The sequence below is a fragment of the Pongo abelii genome, chromosome 9, assembly GCF_028885655.2.
Source record: "Pongo abelii isolate AG06213 chromosome 9, NHGRI_mPonAbe1-v2.0_pri, whole genome shotgun sequence".
NCBI classification, from domain to species: domain Eukaryota; kingdom Metazoa; phylum Chordata; class Mammalia; order Primates; family Hominidae; genus Pongo; species Pongo abelii.
The window spans coordinates 8,727,353-8,746,355 of record NC_071994.2 but is presented as its reverse complement, the minus strand read 5'-3'; the positions used below and the strand labels follow the sequence as shown (position 1 = coordinate 8,746,355).

Sequence of the window (19,003 nt, the reverse complement as noted above, 5' to 3'; positions counted from 1 at the left end):
TATGGAGTCGTTGTTCTGCCCAAGCACTGTGGTAGGCTCTGGGAACAGGGCTGAGATCTAGCCACTGTTCCTGCCTTCACAGAGCACAGTGTGGGTATGGGGCTTAGGGGCCAGCAGGAGACAGACATCAATCAAGCCATTACACAAGTCACCACACACTCCCGCCATCAGGGCTGCAAGGCAGGTGCTCAAGCAGAAGGAATAGCCCGAGGCCCAGGGCTGTGCACCAGGGGGTGAAGGAATTAACAGATGGCTCCAGCAGGGTGAGCATGGGCAGAAAGGGGTGCCCGAGGGAAGCGGGGACAGTCTATGGGCACCAGGTCATGGCCAGTGCAGGAGAGCAGACTCTATCCTGCAGGCTGTGGGGAGCCGTGGAAGGGCTTTTGGCAGGACATGGCCACTCTGCAGGAGGGATCTGTTGACCTGGCTGTGGAGAACGGAGCGGGGACAAGAGGAAGGTGGAAGTGGCTTGGGAGACGGTGAGTTGTGGGCTGGGGCAAGGCACAGGGATGGAGAGGAGCTGTGTGTGTGACACACTCAGCTATGGAAGAAGCCAGTGCTGTTGACCCCACTTGGGCATCTCTGCGGGACCCATGAGGTACCTTGGCCCACTCTGGTGGAGTGCAAGGCCCTGGCAGCCCGAGGGAGGCAGAGCACCAGGCTCCAACTCGGAGACCACCCAGCTCTGGGGACTTCCCAAGGCTTGGCAGAGGGGGACTCAGCCCTGGGGAAGCTCAGGGTGGGGAGGAAGCTGGAGAGAGCACTGAGCAAGCATCTCATGACTCAGCCACTTCCACCCAGTCAGCCCGGTGGCATCTCCGCTCCCCTGCTCTAAATTCCGATTCGATGAGACTGCTGGAGGCTGAGTCAGTCCCGACACGGCACGAGAGCTGTGTCCCAAGGGGCTCCCTGCCAGACATCCTGGCCCCCAATCAAGGCCAGGGCCAGGCACAGAGCTGGAGAGGTGGAGGGGTACAGGAGCCAGGCTCCGAGGCTACAGTAAGTCCCAGCAGAGTGGGGCGGCCTAGTGAGATCACGTAAGTGAACATGCTTTGTGAGTTATGAAGAGCTCACTGTTTTCCTCGGTGGGCTCAGGGACCTCACTGCCTGAGGAAGGGACTGGGATGCAAGTCCTAGCTCTGCCCACCTCATCGCATGACACTGAGAAAACTCCTTTCTCCTCTTGGCTTCAATTTCCTTGACCGCAGAATGTGGCCAACATCTCCTAAAGAGGCTGTGAGAATTAAATTGAATGCATATGGAAGCGCTTTGCAAACCGTCCAGTGGGCCCTATGATGGTCCTCAGGGTGGCAGGAGAGTATGAATGGCAGGGCTTCCAGAGAGACTACCTAGGGTTGCGCAGGTTGTTCACTGCACAAGGATGTCCAGCCTAGGGTGCCAAAATCCAGCCCATCCCATCCTCGGCTCCCCAAACTGCGTACCCCGGCCTAGGACTGCTTGGACTTGGTACCTTTCTCTAATATGTACAAATGCACCCTGAGGGCTAGCAGTGGCCCCTTAGACGTTCCTGGAGGGGTCAACCCCTGGAATTATGGGAAATCTCTGAGAAACTGATTTGGGATGGAGGGGAAGTGGGGCTGGTTTTGCAGAGGTTCCTAGAGACAAGGCCTAACCTCAGCAGTGAGGCACAACTTATTCCTAGGGGCAGCTATGGGGGCCTGGCCGGGTCAAGGGGGTAGTCTCTCCTGGCCCTGCCTCTCCCTAGCAACGAAAGCAGGTAACCACCAAGACAGTATTTTAAAAAACACTCAAGACACAGACCCAAGCCGGGTTTTATTGAAATGCCAGGAGCAGGCACATGTCAAACTAGCCAAGGAAGGGGGGACGGTGGTACAGGCTGTGTGAGTTGGCAGGGACGGGCAGGCCTCATGTCCATGGTCCTGGCATCCCCTCTGCCAGGGGACAAGTAGGCACAACGACCTTCCCCTCAAAAGGGCATGCTCGGGCCAGTGGGGCCCTTAACACTGGACCATGAAGGCTCCAAGAGGGGCTGGAAGCACTAAGTTTTCTCCCTCCTGAGGGGGAAGGAAAGAAGGGGAGATGCAGGAGGAAGGGGAGGTATAGCGGGGGACAAGCGTTCCAAGGAAGTCTCTCCTCCTAGGTGTCTGCACCTAACTCATGGTCCTGGGCAGTGGAGAGGAGCAGCATTACAAAGAGAGGCTGAAGGCTCATCCCTCAGGGAACCGGAGCCCCCCAGCCTGTGGGGCTTGTGTCAGCCCTGAACAGAGGGCAGAAGTTCAAGGGGACTGAAGATGCAGGTAGTTCCCAAGTGACCTAGGAGTCCCCAGAGCTGGGGGCTGTGGCCTTCATGAGACAAGGAGGAAGACAGGAGGATCCATCCCCAGCATGGAGGGGGGAGAGGGCAGTCTCCCCAATTTGGCCCCTCTAGGTCAGTTCCACGTTGTTGGCACGGTCAAGCACTCGGGAGCCACGGGCACTGCCCCCAAGCTGGAAACGGCTCTCATAGAGAGTGGGGCAGAGGTGCCAGCGATTGGCCCGGTAGATGCCCAGGTAGGTGTAGACATCAGGCTTGTAGGTTAGCAGGCACTTAATGCCCGCTGCACGGATGGCTGAATCCGCCTCCAGTACACCCAAGCGGTCCGTGAAGTCGTCTGTGTAAACACAGATGACCTGGCGCCCACCCTCCTTGGCCCGTGGGCTCACCTTGGCCACCTGAAGCCGGCCTTCAACCACGGCCCGGGCAATGCCAGCCCAGGCATGGTCCAGCTTGAAGCCCGGTGCCAGATGCATAAGCCACTTGCCCGAGAGCACGTGGTGGGTGATGGCGAGCTGGCGCAGGGTACCCGGTGTGATGGGCCGCCCACTGGTCTGCAGAGCTTCCCAGGCTGCCTGCAGGCCCTGCACGTCCCCAGAGTTGGGGCTGTAGCCCTGCCCATACACTGCAATCCAGCCCACAGGCTCTGAGTTGGGTGAACCGGGGTCCCCATAGCGGGTAACTTGGGATGGTGGGTACTTGGCCAGCCAGGCATCCAGCTCAGTGGCAGGCGTGGTGCGGGCATCAAACACTAGCCAGGGGTCCATGTCAGCTGCCATGGCCTCTGCAGCCAGGTGCTCGGCGGTGAAGCCATCCTCACGGCCACCTGGAGAGTCCTCCTCTTCCAGCTCCTCACCTGGTTCCATCCTGCTGTGAGGGAACCGAGTCAGGGCGGGGTCTGACACAATAACTACAGGTGCCAGGCACTGGATTAAACTGTGGCCTTGGGTAAGAGTTACTGTCGATGCGCCTCAGTTGCCTCATCTTTACAATGGAATAACAACTGTTCCTGTCCCGTAGATCCGCTGTGAAAATTAGATGCCTGAGCAGTGAGCGCTCCAGAAGGGTTGCTGCAGTTATTACTATTCTCTTTGACTTACAGAAAAGGAAACTGAGGCTCAGAGAAAAAGGACTTGCCCAAGGTCACACCTGTAGTGCGTGGCAGGGCCGAAGGATGAATCCAGGCGTGGGAGCAACCGGCCCCAGCTACACCTCCCGGCCCTGCCAAGGCCCCCTTTTTCTGGTAGGTATCCGGTGCGCCGGCATTTAATAGAGGAACGCAAAGAAGCGCACGTTCCCGCAGCTCCCGAGGCCGGCTCTGTAAGGCCAGGCCTCCCGGGCAGGCGTTATCGGGCTCACTTAAAGACGAGGACACTGAGGTCCAGAGAGGTTACAGGCCGTTCCGAGGCCAAAGGGGCGGTTCCCGGACTCGAACCTGGGCTTGTTAGAGCCTGCAGGAGAACCAGGCTCCGGCCGTGCCGCGCCCGCCGCCATTAACGCCCACGGCCCGAGCTGTGCTCCCGCCCCGGCCCTGCCCTGCCCCTCCCGCCGCCCGCAGTCACCTCCGGCCTTCGCTGCGTTCGACGCCGGCCCAGCCCCGGGCCCGGCTCCGCTCCTGCCGGGTCTCCGCGCCACCGCCGCCGCGCCCCACCCCCGCCACGGCCGCCGCCATCTTAGCGCCGCGCCACCTCAACAACAACTTTATAGACAAGCGCAGCCACAGGGCGGAGCCGCGGGCCTCAGCGGCCGCAGCGGCCGCGCCGTGGGGCGGGGCCGGCAGGGGAAGGGGCGGGGCAGACGGGGAGGTGCTGGCTCGGGGGCGGGGCCATCGCGGGAACCCCGGGAGGGGCGGGCCGCGGGGGGCGGGGCCAACGTTCGCTCTTCTGGCTTTGGGGGCGGGCGGGAGCGGCGGTCCAGACTGGGGAGGGACGCGCACCGCCCAGGAGGCTCCAAGAGGAGGGCACTAGGGCCCTGCGAGCGGCGTCTTACCGGGCGGCGCTAGGACTCCGCGGGAAACAGCGGGGGCGGAGCGGGCGGCACCAGGACCCAGGGGAACCGCGGCGGGCGGGCGGCGAGCAGGCCCGGGAGCCGGGAGGCTGCGGGTGGCGGCGCTGGACCCGACGCGGCGAGAGAGGCCCCGAGATGCCGAGCAAGAAGAAGAAGTACAACGCGCGGTTTCCGCCGGTGAGCACGTGGCAGAGCCCGGCAGGAGTGGGCCCGGCTCCCGGGTGGCTTGGGCCCAGTTCCCGCTGGGGAGGCGGGCGCGCCGCGGTGTTCGGGGGCCTGGACGCCCCGCCCCCTCCGTGCCCTCCCCGCGTCCGCGTCCCCCGCCCCCTTTCTCCGGGGATGCCCCTTCCTCCCCCAGCACCCCCTTAGGGGACGGAGGCGACGGGGTCTGAACTCTGCTCCCCCACCCTCAGGCGCGGATCAAGAAGATCATGCAGACAGACGAAGAGATTGGGAAGGTGGCGGCGGCGGTGCCTGTCATCATCTGTATCCTGCCGGGGGCGGACCGGGTCCAGGGGCGTGGGGGAGGGAGGCAGCGGGTCGCCCTCTCCCGCCCCGGAGTTCTCCTTGACGCCCCTCAGCCCGGGCGCTCGAGCTCTTCCTAGAGTCGCTGTTGAAGAAGGCCTGCCAGGTGACCCAGTCGCGGAACGCGAAGACCATGACCACATCCCACCTGTGAGCGGCGAGGAGCCGGGAGGGGCCGGCGGGGCTGGCGCGGGGAGTTCACACACTGAGGGAGGCAGAGCCTGGGTGGCGAGGGAGGTGGGCGGCAGCTGGGACACCAGCAAGGCCACAGACTGGCAGAGGAGAGGCTGGGCTTCCAGGCAGAGGGAGCCACCTGAGTAAAGGAGGGCAGGCCCGGGAGCGGAGATCGGCCCGGGCTCCAGTCTGACATCTGGGGCCCCTTGCTGCCACCCACTGAGAGTTTGGGTGTCTGGGCCCCTCTTGAGTGCCAGCCCCTCCTCACCTCTTCCAGGAAGCAGTGCATCGAGCTGGAGCAGCAGTTTGACTTCTTGAAGGACCTGGTGGCATCTGTTCCCGACATGCAGGGGGACGGGGAGGACAACCACATGGATGGGGACAAGGGCGCCCGCAGGTGGGGCCAGGGCCTGGCATACAGTGGGGAAGGCCACGGCCACAGGGCTTAGGGGTGGCCAAGGAGTAGGGAGACCTCCGGGCAGATGGACTGTACCTTCCCAAAGGGGCCGGAAGCCAGGCAGCGGCGGCCGGAAGAATGGTGGGATGGGAACGAAAAGCAAAGACAAGAAGCTGTCCGGGACAGACTCGGAGCAGGAGGTGAGTGAGGCCCCAGCCCTGCGCCCTGCCCTTGGTGATGGGACAGGCAGCCTCGCCCCAGGCTGAACTGGCAGGAGGCCAGCTCTCATCCTTTTCTGCAACCTCTTTGCTCACTGGTTTATTTGTAAATTGGGGCTATGAGGGTCTACTGCTGTCCCTGCCACTCCCAGTGATGGGCTCGTGTCTTTTCTTGTCAACTCTGATCTCTGCGGTGCTCACAGGATGAATCTGAGGACACAGATACTGATGGGGAAGAGGAGACATCACAACCCCCACCCCAGGCCAGCCACCCTCCTGCTCACTTTCAGAGGTGAGCAGCCCAGAGGCATGGGAGGGTGCTGGCAGACTCCCCAGAGCCAACTTACCCCTCCTGTTCTCCCTGGCCCCTTGGTCTTGTTGATTGTGGTACATTTGGGGGGTAGGAGGAGAATAACTGAGGAGGGCTTGAAGGCAGGAGACTGTTCTCCTGAAAGATCCTGCTCCACCCTGCCAGGGCCCGTGGGTGGGGCCTGGGCCTGCCCTGCGTGAGCTGCCCTGGGCCTTGGCCCCATGGATCTGGAGGGTGGTGGTGGGAGGGTCAGATGGGGGAGGGAGGGTCTTGGCAGCTGCCCCTGTGGAGGGCACGGTGGGGCTCAGGCCTGACTCTCTCCTGCCTTTTGCCCTGCAGCCCCCCGACACCCTTCCTGCCCTTCGCCTCTACTCTGCCTTTGCCCCCAGCGCCCCCAGGCCCCTCAGCACCTGATGAAGAGGACGAAGAAGATTATGACTCCTAGCGCCTTCCACCCCCCAGGCCATAGCCCCTTTTAGTTGGTTTTAGTTGCTCTGGGGGGAGGCGAGAAGGTAGAGCTGTTCTTAAATTTATTAAAAAAAATAATAAAAGGGAATCTCAGTGTCTGTTCCAGGCTCTGCGCAGGATGTCATGGTTGCCATCCCATCCACCCACCTGCCTTTCCCACATGAAACTGGGAGCTGGGGCCGGGTGCGGTGGCTGACGCCTGTAATCCCAACACTTTGGGAGGCTGAGGCGGGCAGATCACCTGAGGTCAAGAGTTCAAGACCAGCCTGGCCAACATGGTGAAACCCTGTCTCTACTAAAAATACAAAAATTAGCTGAGCGTGGTGGTGCATGCCTGTAATTCCAGCTACTAGGGAGGCTGAGGCAGGAGAATCACTTGAACCTGGGAGGTGGAGGTTGCAGTGAGCTGAGATCACGCCACTGCACTCCAACCTGGGCGGCACAGTGAGACTCCATCTCAAAAAAAAAAAAAAGAAACTGGGAGCTGGGGCCGTGTCAGTGGCAAGCGAGGTGGCAGCGAGGGGAGAGAGGGGTCCTCTGGGGAGGCTAGAGGCCCTGGGTCTGCTGAGCACACCAGGGCTGCTGACAGAAGGGAGGTGGGAGAGCTCGCGAGTGCTGGGCATGCGGATGCGGGGGACACTTGTCCCGTGGTGCTGGTGACCCCCGGCGGGCTGCTGCCCTGCTCTGAGCAGCCCCTTGTCTCTCTGATGAAGACTGTTCTGCCCCCTATGGGCTGTTGTGAAGGGATAAGTGGGACAGGGAACAGGAACAGCTCTTGGAAACTGTAGAGTCCCGTGTCCAGTGTAGTGAAGGGCAGGTGGAAAGGAGCAGACATAGCGAGATTGTGGAGGGCCTTGAAGGTGGTTTTTGAGCAGAGCAGTGACACAGTCTGTTCATCCAGATAACCTTTCAGAGCAGACCCAGGAGCTGTGCTGCCTGTAAAGCAGAGGTACTCGGTGAGACTGGGGAGGATGCAGGTGGCCCACATGGGGCCTCCTGGGGCCCGCAAGGCATTCAGTTTTAAAGGTCTGCTGGCATGGTGGCATATGCCTATCGTCCCAGCTGCTTGGGAGGCTGGGACAGTAGTTCAAAGCAGCAGTGAGCCATGATTGCACCACTGCACTCCAGCCTGGGCAACAGAGCAAGACGTCGTCTCAAAAAAAAATCTCAAAAAGAAAATGTATACATATAGTTTGTTTCTTAGCAAGCTCACTGGCTTTCTCGTGGGCACTGGTGGCAGCAGGGAACTGACTCAGAAGTCTGGGTGAGGGTGATGGCAACTGGAGCAGGACGAGGTAGGGGCACAGTGAGCAGTGGGCAGACTTGGGTCTGTGCTGGCCTCAGCCTTGAGCATGGAGATGGCTGACTGGACATGGAGGTTGAGGGGATTGTTAAGGGCGACCCCCAGGTTTCTTTCTGCAGCAGCTTTGGTGGGCAGGGGCTCCTTCCCTGCTAGGGGACACAGGAAGAACAGGTTCAGCCTGAAGGTCACAGTCTGGCTCTGATGACTTGGGGGTGCCTGTGAGGCTGCTGAGGGAAGGTGCCGAGTGGATACGTGAACGTAGGGGGACAAAGACGCGTGTAAGTCTCAAAAGCAGGTGACCTCGCCGAGCATGGGGTGCTGGGGCAGACCACCAAAGGAGATGAGAGGGCCCAGAACCCAGGCCACCCAGGATCCACGGTGGTGCCCATCCAGGTACATCGGGAAGCAGGGAGAAGTCAAGTGTCAGATGCCGTGGACAGGAGGTGGCACCTGCAAGGTGTCCCTCAGCTTTCCTGGAGCCTCTACCAGTGCTGCTTGGGCCTTGGTGGTGGTTGTAAGGGGTGAGGGGGCTGGAGGTGAGAGACCCTGAGGCATGTGGAAGCAGCACTTAGGGATGCCAAGCAGAGACCACTCAGAGTGAGGGGCACGGGGGGGTGGGTGGTTTGTTTATTTACATATATATTTACATTATATATTGTATATACATACATTTCTCACACTATATGGATGTATAGGGTGGTTTTTAGATGGCGAGAATGCGAGCCTAAAGAGAGGGAGGGGCTGCAGGGATAGGATGGGAAAGAATTGATGGGGTGAGGTGGGGTAACCTCAGGCCAACCTCAACCTGCCACGGGACAGGGCAGTAAGTGCGTTTTGGGGGGGAGGACTGAGATAACTTTTTTTTTTTTTTTTTTTTTAGATTGAGTTGCTCTTTGTCCCAGGCTAGAGTACAGTGGCGTGATCTTGGCTCACTGCAACCTCCACCTCCTGAGTTCAAGCGATTCTCCTGCCTCAGCCTCCTGAATAGCTGGGATTACAGGCGCCCGCCACCATGCCCAGCTAAGTTTTGTATTTTTAGTAGAGACGTGGTTTCACCACGTTGGCCAGGCTGGTCTCGAACTCCTGACCTCAAGTGATCCACCTGACCTGGCCTCCCAAAGTGTTGGGATTACAGGCATGAGCCACTGCGCCCAACCAGAGGTAACAATTTTTTTGGGTTTTAAATTTTTTGTTTTGTTTTGTTTTGGAGCCAGGGCCTCTCTTTGCCACTGAAGAGCAGTGGCACGATCATGGCTCACTGCAGCCTTCTGGGCTCAAGGGATCCTCCCACCTCGTTTTCTGGAGTAGTTGGGACAATAGGCGTGGTGTGTGTGTGTGTGTATATGTGTGTGTGTGTGCGTGTGTGTGTGTGTGTGTGTATGTGTGTGGAGATGAGGTCTCACTATGTTGCTCTGGCTGATCTCGAACTCCTGGGCTGAAGTGATCCTCCCACTTTGGCCTCCCAACGTGCTGGGCTTACAGACGTGAGCCGCCACACCTGGCTGGTTTTCACAGTTTTTATCTGATGGTGTCTGACTTCTCTGTGAAGTAGGGGGCGGGTCTCCTAACCTGAGTGAGGGGCCCAAAGAAGGAGAAGATGGGTTAAAACACCCAAGGCTGATGGGAGGGTCAAGGATTTGAGGCATGGAGAGGGAACAGCCCTGGGGAGCTGGAAACGGGCGTCTATGGGCCCTGCCTGCCTCTGGGTGCCCTGCTGTGGTAGCAGTGCTTTTGGTTTCTTTTCAGGAACCATCTCTGCTGGAACCTGTGCTTTGTGCAGCTGAGCCCCCTCCCTGGGGCTGAGGGGTGGGAGTGGTGCACCAGGCTAGTTCATCACAGAGCCACCCACACTCCACCACTGGTTGGTGCAAGGGTGGGGTCCTGAGCCCTGGGACTTCAAGTGGGACCATCGGGAAAGGGTTTTGACAAGATCGCTGGCAAGGTGACAGTGGCCACACTGGGGCAGCAGAGCTGGCGGAATGCATGTGGGCTGGGAGCTGTTGGAAGCCACTTATTACCCCAAGGGCCCATCCTGCCTGAGAACAAAGCCAGCACAGGGAGCAGAGCCAAGAGGTCCAGAGACAAGAGCTTCCTGATGCCATCTGGGCACCTGGGGCTGAGCTGGCTCGAGGCCTGTGGACCTTGGACTTCTTAAGTCACAAGAGCCAATAAACATTTTCCTCCTGTAAGCCAGTTGGGTTTCTGTCACTTGTCACTGAAAGAGCTCTGGTTGGCATAGTCTGTGGACAGGAGGTGGATCTCACTGGCCCAGGGGCAACTTTCTCTCAAAACAGGTTGGGGGTAGACCCAGGGAAGGTAGACACTTGGGGTCACCAGAGCAGAGATTGTGCCAAGTGCATGTGACGAGTGGGAGAGGGAAAAGCCCCTGGAAGCCTGTTGGCTGGGTCCATCCAAGAGGCGAGGGTCAGAACGGGGAGGGTTCAGGGTGATGCCTGGGAAGGCAAGGAGGCTGGGGTGCAGGGTGCAGCCCTCACTGCATCCAGGTGAAAGGCCCAAGGAGGCCTAGGTGGGCGGGAGGAGCTGCCTGGAGCAGCCGGCCTGCACCTCTGTATTCTTGGCCTGCTGGTTCAGCCTTGAGGCGGAGCACTTAAGACTGGAACCTCTGGAGCCAGGCCCAGGGTTCAAATCCTGACTCCTCCACTTACTAACCTCAGACAAATTCTCCAACTTCTCTGTGCGTCCGTTTTCTCATCTGTAAAATCGGGCTAGTTGTTACCTATGTTAATGATATGTACTATATATTTTCTTTTTTTAAACATATGTACTATATATTGAATAGTCACTCCTCAGTATCTGGGGGATTGATTCCAGGACCCCATGGATACCAAAATCCGTGGATGCCTAAGTCCCAAAGTTTGCTCTGCAGAACCTGCCAATAGGAAAAGCCAGCTTTTCATATCCACGGGTTTCACATCCTGTGAATATTGTATTTTTTATCTGTGGTTGGTTGAATCCACAGATGTGGGACCCGCGGGTGTGGAGGGCCAACTGTACTGTATATACCTGTATGAGGGCAAAGCTTGCTGATGTCATAAAGCCCCAACATACAGGTTCAAATGCAATGGAAGTTTGTATCTTGCCTACATAAGGTTCATAATGGGATTTATCTGATCAGTGGGTAGCACTTCTCTAAGAGGGACTTCAGGGCCTTGGCTCTTGTGATGCCATCTTCTTCAGCCCGTGACTTCCAAAGTCACTGTGGAAGGGGAAAGCTCAGAGCTTTTTATGGGCTAGGATGGGAAGTAGTCCAGTGCCTCTGCCCACCTCCCACTGGCTAGGAGTTTCTGCTGACCTCACAGGCCACGCCCAGCCTTTGCCAAGTGTTAGGATGCAGCCTCCTGAGACAGAGGGCAGGGGCCCAGGGGAGATGGTGTTCCTGGCTGGGCCATGTGGCCTCTGGGTGCTTCCTAGGAGTGGTGAAAGATGGCCTCTGCCCAATGGGTGCCACTGGACACCGGGAAGGGGCAGCCTGTCAGTGCCCTGTCTGCAGAGCTCTGCTGGGGAACCGATGACTTTCTGTCTTTTTTCTAGCTGTGGGAAGCCTTTAGCCTAGTCTGTCTGAATGTCTTGGTCTGATCTCAGCTGCGCCCGGGGTGTAGGTGTGACCAGTATGTGGAACGGGGAGCAGCTTCTGAGGCCAGCATGGCAGCCAACAACAGTGACACTCCCTGCCAGGTGGAGAGCCACTCTCTATAGCCCACCACAGGGTTCTATCAGCAGATGTTTCCTGAGCACCCAACATCATTACTCAGCAGGGAAATGAGATGACAGTCACGCACCCATTAAGAGTCTGACATCCCCAGCCGGGCGCGATGGCTCATGCCTGTAATCCTAGCAGTTTGGGAGGCTGAGGCAGGTGGATCACCTGAGGCCAGGAGTTGGAGACTAGTCTGGCGAACATAGTGAAACCCCATCTTTACTAAAAATATGAAAAATTAGCTGGGCATGGTGGTAGGTACCTATAATCCCAGCTACTCGGGAGGCTGAGGCAGGAGAATTACTTGAACCCAGGAGGCGGAGGCTGCAGTGAGCTGAGATTGCACCATTGCACTCCAGCCTGGGCAACAGGAGCAAAACTCCATCTCAAAACAAAACAAAACAAAAAACCAGAGTCTGACATCCCCAAGTACTGGAGAGGAAGAGGCTACACAGCACTCATACACGGCTGGTGGAAATGTCAGTAAGTACAACCACTTCGGAAAACCGTTCAGCAGTTTCTTATTAACACACACACTTCCCCTATGACCCAGCAATTCCACTCCTAGGTAGCTACCAAGAGATATGGCGGCATAGGGCCACTGGAAGACATGTACAAGACTGTAGCCCCAAACTGGAAACAGCTCAAATGCCCATCAGCAAGAGCATGAATACTCAAATGGTGGAATGTTGTATGATAGAACAGCAGTGAAGGGAACCACTGTCAATGCAACACCGTGGGTAGATCTTGTAGACCTTACATGGAGCAAAAGAAGCCAAACAAAAAAGTACATGGGCCAGGTGCAGTGGCTCACACTTGTAGTCCCAGCACTTTGGGAAGCCAAGGTGGGCAGATCGCTTGAGCTCAGGAGTTCAAGACCAGCTTAGGTAACATAGTGAGACCCTGTCTCTGCAGAAAAATACAGACATTAGCTGGGCATAGTGGTGCCCGCCTATAATCCCAGCTACTCAGGAGGCTGAGGTGGGAGGATGGCTTTAACCCGGGAGGTAGAGAGTGCAGTGAGCTGAGATTGCTCCACTGCACTCCAGTCTGGGCGACAGAGTGAGACCCTGCCTCAAAAATTAATTAGTAAAAATGAGAAAGAGTACACACTGATGTAATTCATTTAAGCCAAGCTCAGGAACAGGAAAAACTAATCAACAGTGATAGAAGTCAGTACATCCATAAGGGGTGGGGATTGGCTGGGGGTCGGGTACAGGGAGCCTTCTGGAAGTGTTCTTCAACTTGACCTGGGTTATGTATAAAATGATTAAGCTGTACACTTAAGATTGGTGCACTTTTTTGATACCTTCATAAAAGTTTTACTTAATCTTATCTATCTATTGAGACCCTATTGCACACCAGACACTGTTCTAGGTAGTGGCAATCAAGTGAACAAAATGTTCTTGGAGTTTATTTCTGAAGCGGTGAGACAGACAATAAAGATGAATCATGCCAGCCATAGTGGCTCACGCCTGTAATCCCAGCACTTTGGGAGGGCGAGGCGGGTGGATCACCTGAGGTCAAGAGTTCGAGACCAGCCTGGCCAACATGGTGAAACCTCGTCTGTACTAAAAACACAAAAAATTAGCCGGGTGTGGTGGCAGACGCCTGTAATCCCAGCTACACGGGAGGCTGAGGCAGGAGAATCACTTGAACCCGGGAGGCGGAGGTTGCAGTGAGCCAAGATTGTGCCATTGCACTCCAGCCTGGGCAACAAAAGCGAAACTTCGTCTCAAAAAACAGGTGATCCAGGGTGAGAAGGGAGGCCTGCATTCTTTTTTTTTTTGAGACGGAGTCTCGCTTTGTCTCCCAGGCTGGAGTGCAGTGGCACGATCTCAGCTCACTGCAATCTCCGCCTCCCAGGTTCAAGCGATTCTCCTGCCTCAGCCTCCCGAGTAGCTGGGATTACAGGTGCCTGCCACCACACCCGGCTAATTTTTTGTATTTTTAATAGAGACGAGGTTTCACCATATTGGCCAGGCTGGTCTCAAAACTCCTGACTTTGTGATGTGCCTGCATCGGCCTCCCAAAGTGCTGGGATTACAGTCATGAGCCACAACACCCGGCTTTGGGGGGCCAGCATTCTTAACTGAGTTCAGGCAAGACTCTGGTGACAGTGAGCATGGAGTGGGCGGGCTCACAGCCCTCCGTGGGGAGAGGGCTCCAGGCAGAGGGAACAGCAAGGGCAAAGGCTGGGAGGATTGGATTTAATCTGTCAGTTTCCCCATGGTCTTCTCTGCTCCCACTGCGCCAGCCACCACCCAGGGCCTGATTTAAGGGCCACCAGCTCTGGACTCAGCCCGCCTTAGCTGAGAGGTGTCCCTGTGGCCCTGGCAGCCCCTTGGGTCTGAGAAGCTTGGTGCAAAGGGAGAAGGAAGAAGCATGGGGCACCTACCACACCCCTGCCCTGGTGCTGCTGGACCTGGGGCCCCAGAGGCTGGGGAAGGAGGCAGAAGGGGAAGGAGAGTTGAATGACTGAGTGAACCTGCTCGTCCTCTCCCAGCCTCATCCCTGGCCTAGTCAGGGAGCTGATGTGCTGTGGGATCTCTTGATTTCCCCTTTCCCTCTCGGGGCTTTGCCCTCCACAGCCATGAAATAGGTCTGCGGATGCCTCCCCCGTGGTTGATGGGAGGCAGGAGGTGTTGCAGCAGCGCGTTGCTCTGTGCTTGTCAGGTCTGAGGCCACTGTCAGTTTCCCTGCACCCCCGAGCCCTCCTCTAGGAGAGATGTCCTCATACCCCCATCTTATGGATGAGGAGACTGAGGCTCTAGAAGTGACGTAGTGGCCCAGAGGTAGGCAGGGGTTTGTTCTAGGCGTGTATGTCATCCAGGACGTGGAGAGGTGGAGTTAACAGCTTAACCCCCAATACACACCCGAGGGCCATCCCTTTCTCTGGCGCAGGGACACTTGACTTGGCTCCAGGACATAGACACGACCAAATTCCCACTCAACTAGGCTATGGGCCCTGAGGCAGGGGACTGGCACCCATGATCTGGACAATCTACCAGGGTCCTGGTCCCTCCCCTCTTTGGTGCAGGGCCTTTGATGAGAGTGGGTCTGGACTTTCTCGGGGAGCTCCTTGTAGCTGGAGAGTGACAGGGCTGTGTGACTGCCACCTCCCATCATCAGAGTGAACTATTTCTATTCTGAAATCCCATTTTGCCTATTGTGTGTTCAAATGTCGTTTTAAAAAATGGAATAAGGACTAAGATTTTTGCCAGTAATCAGAGAGCTACAAAGAAAAACAGGATCCCACACGATGCCCATCAGATAAAACTGAAAACCAGATAAAACCTGTTGCTAGTGAGGATGCCAGTGAATGGAATTCTGGCATTTGGTAGGCGTAAGTTAGTGGGGATGTTTGAAAGGGCATTTTGGCAGTTGTGTGTCCCCTGGCAGGTCTACTGATGGGTTAAACCTCTCACAAGCAGAGAGATGTGTCCTAGGCATAGTTTGAGGTGGCAGAAAAATCAGTGTCCATCAATGGGGAAGTGCCTGGGCAGAAAGCAACAGGGATAGAGCTTAAATGCAGAGTGCTGAGTGAAAAATAGTCAAATAGAGAACAAGAAACAAAAAACGCAGACATACACGAGAATCCTTTAATCCTTTATACGGCATTTCTGCCACTTACTCTGTTACCTTGGACAAGTGACTTTAAGCTGTCTCCACCTCTGTTTTCTTTTCCTTCCTTCCTTTCCTTCCTTTCCTTCCTTCCTTCCTTCCTTCCTTCCTTCCTTCTTTCTTTCTTTCTTTCTTTTCTTTTCTTTTTTTGAGACAGTCTCTCTCTCTGTCGCCCAGGCTGGAGTGCAGTGGAGCAGTCTTGGCTCACTGCAACCTCCACCTCCCAGGTTCAAGCGATTCTCCTGCCTGAACCTCCTGAGTAGCTGGGACTACAGGTGCGTGCTGCCATGCCTGGCTAATTTTTGTGTTTTTAGTAGAGACAGCGTTTAGCCATGTTGGCCAGGCTGGTCTCGAATTCCTGACCTCAAGTAATCCGCCAGCCTCGGCCTCCCAAAGTGCTGGGATTACAGGTGTGAGCCACCGCGCCTGGCCTGTTTTCTTTTATAAATAAAAGAAAGGCAAGGGAATGGCACTTGTGATCCAGGCCCTCTACCAGGGGTCTGGTCCCTCCCCTTTTTGGTACAGGGCCTTTGATGAGAGTGGGTCTGGACTTATACACAGGCGTGTTCGTGGAACAGGGCATGGAGAGGTGAAGTTAACAACCTATCCCGCCACACCTGAGGCCATTCCTTCCAGGTTGCAGGGATGCTCGGCTCCAGGACATGGATGAGACCGTATAGATACCAATATATATGTATATGTCTCTATATACACAAATATATATATATTTATATGTATATGTGTGTGCCTATATGTGTGTGTGTGTATGTGTATATATATATGTATATATATGTTTTTTGAGAGATGGGATCTCATTTTGTTGCCCAGGCTGGTCTCAAACTCCTGACCTCAAGTGATCCACCCTCCTCAGCTTCCCAAAGTGCTGGGATTACAGGCATGAGCCACCCCATCCAGCCTCTACCTCTGTTTTCTTTTTTTTTTTTTTGAGACGGAGTTTCTCTCTTGTCACCCAGGCTGGAGTGCAGTGGCGCTATCTCAGCTCACCACAACCTCCGCCTCTCGGGTTCAAGTGATTCTCCTGCTTCAGCCTCCAGAGTAGCTGGGATTACAGGCATACGCCACCACACCCGGTTAATTTTGTATTGTTTTTAGTAGAGACAGGGTTTCTTCATGTTGGTCAGGCTGGTTTCAAACTCCCGACCTCAGGTGATCCGCCCGCCTCGGCCTCCCAAAGTGCTGGGATTACAGGCGTGAGCCACCGCGCCCGGCCTACTTCTGTTTTCTGATCTGTAAAATGGGGATCATAATAGCACCTCTTTCAGGGACATGTGATGGTTTCGTGATATATGATACATAAGTTGCTCAGCACAGTGCCTGGCATATAGTAAGCACCCAATAAATGGTGCCTGCTGTTACGGACATTTATGGAAATAAGATCCTGGAAAGCAGATTGGAAGGGCATGTACTAAACAGACAAGGGGGTGTTGTGGCTCAGAGCAGCAGGAGTAGGACTGGGATGCAGGGAAGGGGAGAGTCCATTGAAAAGGGAAACTTTAGGCTGGGCACAGTGGCTCACGCCTGTAATCCCAGCACTTTGGGCAGCCGAGGTGGGCGGATCACCTGAGGTCGGGAGTTCCAGACCAGCCTGACCATCATGGAGACACCCCGTCTCTACTAAAAATACAAAATTAGCCGGATGTGGTGGCGCATGCCTGTAATCCCAGGTACTGGGGAGAATTGCTTGAACCCGGGAGGTGGAGGTTGCGGTGAGCCAAGATCGTGCCATTGGACTCCAGCCTGGGCAACAGGAACGAAACTCCATCTCAAACAAACAAACAAAAAAACGAAAAGAAAAGGGAAACTTTTCAGGGCCCTATGGCTGCATGGAGTGCCCCAAACTAAGGCGCATGTCTGCTTGATTCTATGCACCCTGTGTTCAAAACACAGAAAAGATATTGTCAGAATGGGCCCAACCTCAGGGGACAGCATCACATAGGGCAGGGTAAAGCATGGCCCTGCAGGATTCACGGGATCATACATTGTCTTCATTCAGTCACTCAAGAAATATTTGCTGAGCACCTACTCTGTGCCGGGCCCTGCACTGGGCTTGGGGAAGGTGAACTCAGAGAAAACACACAGAGCCTCTGCTCCCGAGCTCAGTCCAGTTGGGGGAAGGGGCAGCAGACTGATGGTAAACAAATAGATACATACGCGCCTCTCCAGGGGTAGTGGGGAGAGGGGACTCCGAGGAGGCCAGGGTGTTGAAGCCACAGCAAGCAAGTGGGTGGGCAGGGCCCTGGTTCCTCCGGGGGGGTGCGGCTGCCCTGTTTTTAGCCACAGATGCTCTTCCGTTCTAGCCTGGTGCCCGGGGTCGGTTTCACTTTCCCCTTACCTGTTTTCTTAGAGTTTGGTTTCTGTTTTGTGGGTTCCCTGCCCCCCTTCTGCCTATGTGTGGAGTTGCGGATTAGCCTAGTGGTTCTCAACCCTGGCTACATCTTAGAACCCTGGGGAGCTTTTTTTTCTTTTTTTCTTTTTTTTGAGACAGGGTCTCATTCTGTCTCCCAGACTGGAGTGAAGTGGCGTGATCTCGGCTCACTGCAACGTCTGCCTCCCGGGTTCAAGTGATTCCCCTTTCTGCCTCAGTCTCCCCAGTAGCTGGAATTACAGGCACTCGCCACCACGCCCGGCTATTTTTTTGTATTTTTAGTAGAGACAAGATTTCACCATGTTGACCAGGATGGTCTCAAACTCCTCCCGACCTTAAGTGATCCACCCGCCTCGGCCTCCCAAAGTGCTGGGGTTACAGGCTTGAGCCACCGTGCCCGGCCAACCCTGGGGAGCTTTAAAATACCCATATCTGGGCCTGTCTTCAGTTAGATAAGAAGCCCTGAAGATAAGCCTTCCCAAACTCTGGTCTCGTCTTCTTAACTTGGTGAGAACGATGGTTGCCCTCCCAGCGCAGCGGTAGAAAAATCACCTATGCAATGTCAGGGCTCCTCCCCTTTATCTTCCGTTTCTCAGGGATCACAGCCCTGAGCTGCCCTTTGTCTAATATCTGAAAACACTTGTTTCCTGTGCTTTGTCCAGTTTCTCAGCTGTTTGTAGAAAAAGGGCAATTTCAGTTCACCTTACTTCCTCAAGGCCAGAACCCAGAGTCCCTCCTCATCCTTCGAACTCCCCAAGTCCTTCACCCGTCCCCTCTCCAAGTTTCTTCCTGTGCTCTGGCTGGGATCGTAACTGTGCGTGCAGGTTTCACCTCCACTTCTGGAAAGTGCCCCTCTTGGGGGCACAGGGCCTGTCAGATTCACGTCTGTGTCTCCAGGATGTCTCACAGGGCCTGGCACGTGGTAGGTACGTGGTGGGCATGTTTTTGTGCATGGGTCTGCCCTGCCCTTCTTCCTTCAGGCCACCCCAAATCATATCCGTATCCTTAGAGAACTGACACCCACCCCACTCCAACCAGGTGGCACCTCCAGGACCGCTGGTCAAGATACCCTCCCCATGGCCATTGGTCAGGGGTGGCCGTGAGACTCAAGACCGCACATGTGGCTGGGCGCAATGGCTCACGCCTGTAATCCCAGCACTTTGGGACGCTGAGGCAGGCAGATCACCTGAGGTCAGGAGTTCAAGACCAGCCTGGCCAACATGGCAAAACCCCGTCTCTACTAAAAATATAAAAATTAGCTGGATGTGGTGGCGGGTGTCTGTAATCCCAGCTACTCAGGAGGCTGAGGCAGCAGAATTGCTAGAACCTGGGCAATGGAGGTTGCAGTGAGCTGAGATCGCGCCACTGCACTCCAGCCTGGGCGATAGAGGGAGACTCCGTTTTTTAAATAAATTACGCAGTTCCAGGTTTTCTGTTATAAGCAACAGAGAATGGATGAAGACATCTATTTTTATCTTTATTAATGTATTTAGGCCAATTGTATGCCAGAGAGACCTGACTACTACAAGACATCATTGTATACTTGCTGAATAAATGAAATACCATTGATTAATTTG

General features: G+C 55.8%; 2 protein-coding genes across 3 annotated transcripts; one reads left to right on the top strand and one right to left on the bottom strand.

Moving 5' to 3' along the window:
- Window positions 1-1,756: 1,756 nt before the first annotated feature.
- Window positions 1,757-4,055, bottom strand: C9H11orf68 (chromosome 9 C11orf68 homolog). Of its 2 annotated transcripts, none has more exons than XM_002821495.4 (2): window positions 3,859-4,055; window positions 1,757-3,163 (listed from the first exon to the last, which is right to left on the bottom strand). In XM_002821495.4, the coding sequence occupies exons 1-2, from the start codon at window positions 3,966-3,968 to the stop codon at window positions 2,407-2,409; spliced, it is 867 nt and encodes a 288-aa protein (XP_002821541.3). In that variant the 5' UTR covers window positions 3,969-4,055; the 3' UTR covers window positions 1,757-2,406. The 2 variants fall into 2 exon arrangements, with proteins under 2 accessions (XP_002821541.3, XP_024111281.2); XM_024255513.3 differs by having other exon boundaries at window positions 1,757-3,166; window positions 3,859-3,984.
- DRAP1 (DR1 associated protein 1) lies at window positions 4,054-6,483 on the top strand. The gene is made up of 7 exons (XM_024255512.2): window positions 4,054-4,480; window positions 4,717-4,789; window positions 4,885-4,978; window positions 5,280-5,399; window positions 5,506-5,599; window positions 5,821-5,909; window positions 6,267-6,483. Exons 1-7 carry the CDS (start codon window positions 4,439-4,441, stop codon window positions 6,370-6,372), a joined length of 618 nt encoding a protein of 205 aa, XP_024111280.1. The 5' UTR covers window positions 4,054-4,438; the 3' UTR covers window positions 6,373-6,483.
- The last annotated feature ends 12,520 nt before the right edge of the window (window positions 6,484-19,003 follow it).

Excerpts from the sequence above, each read along its gene's own strand:
- DRAP1 (XM_024255512.2), top strand. The coding sequence starts at position 4,439 with ATGCCGAGCAAGAAGAAGAAGTACAACGCGCGGTTTCCGCCG. Across the intron at positions 5,400-5,505 it reads GGGGACAAGGGCGCCCGCAG|GGGCCGGAAGCCAGGCAGCG; the intron begins GTGGGGCCAGGG and ends ACCTTCCCAAAG. Across the intron at positions 5,910-6,266 it reads CCTCCTGCTCACTTTCAGAG|CCCCCCGACACCCTTCCTGC; the intron begins GTGAGCAGCCCA and ends TTTGCCCTGCAG.
- C9H11orf68 (XM_024255513.3), bottom strand. The coding sequence starts at position 3,968 with ATGGCGGCGGCCGTGGCGGGGGTGGGGCGCGGCGGCGGTGGCGCGGAG. Across the intron at positions 3,167-3,858 it reads GAACGCAGCGAAGGCCGGAG|CAGGATGGAACCAGGTGAGG; the intron begins GTGACTGCGGGC and ends GTTCCCTCACAG.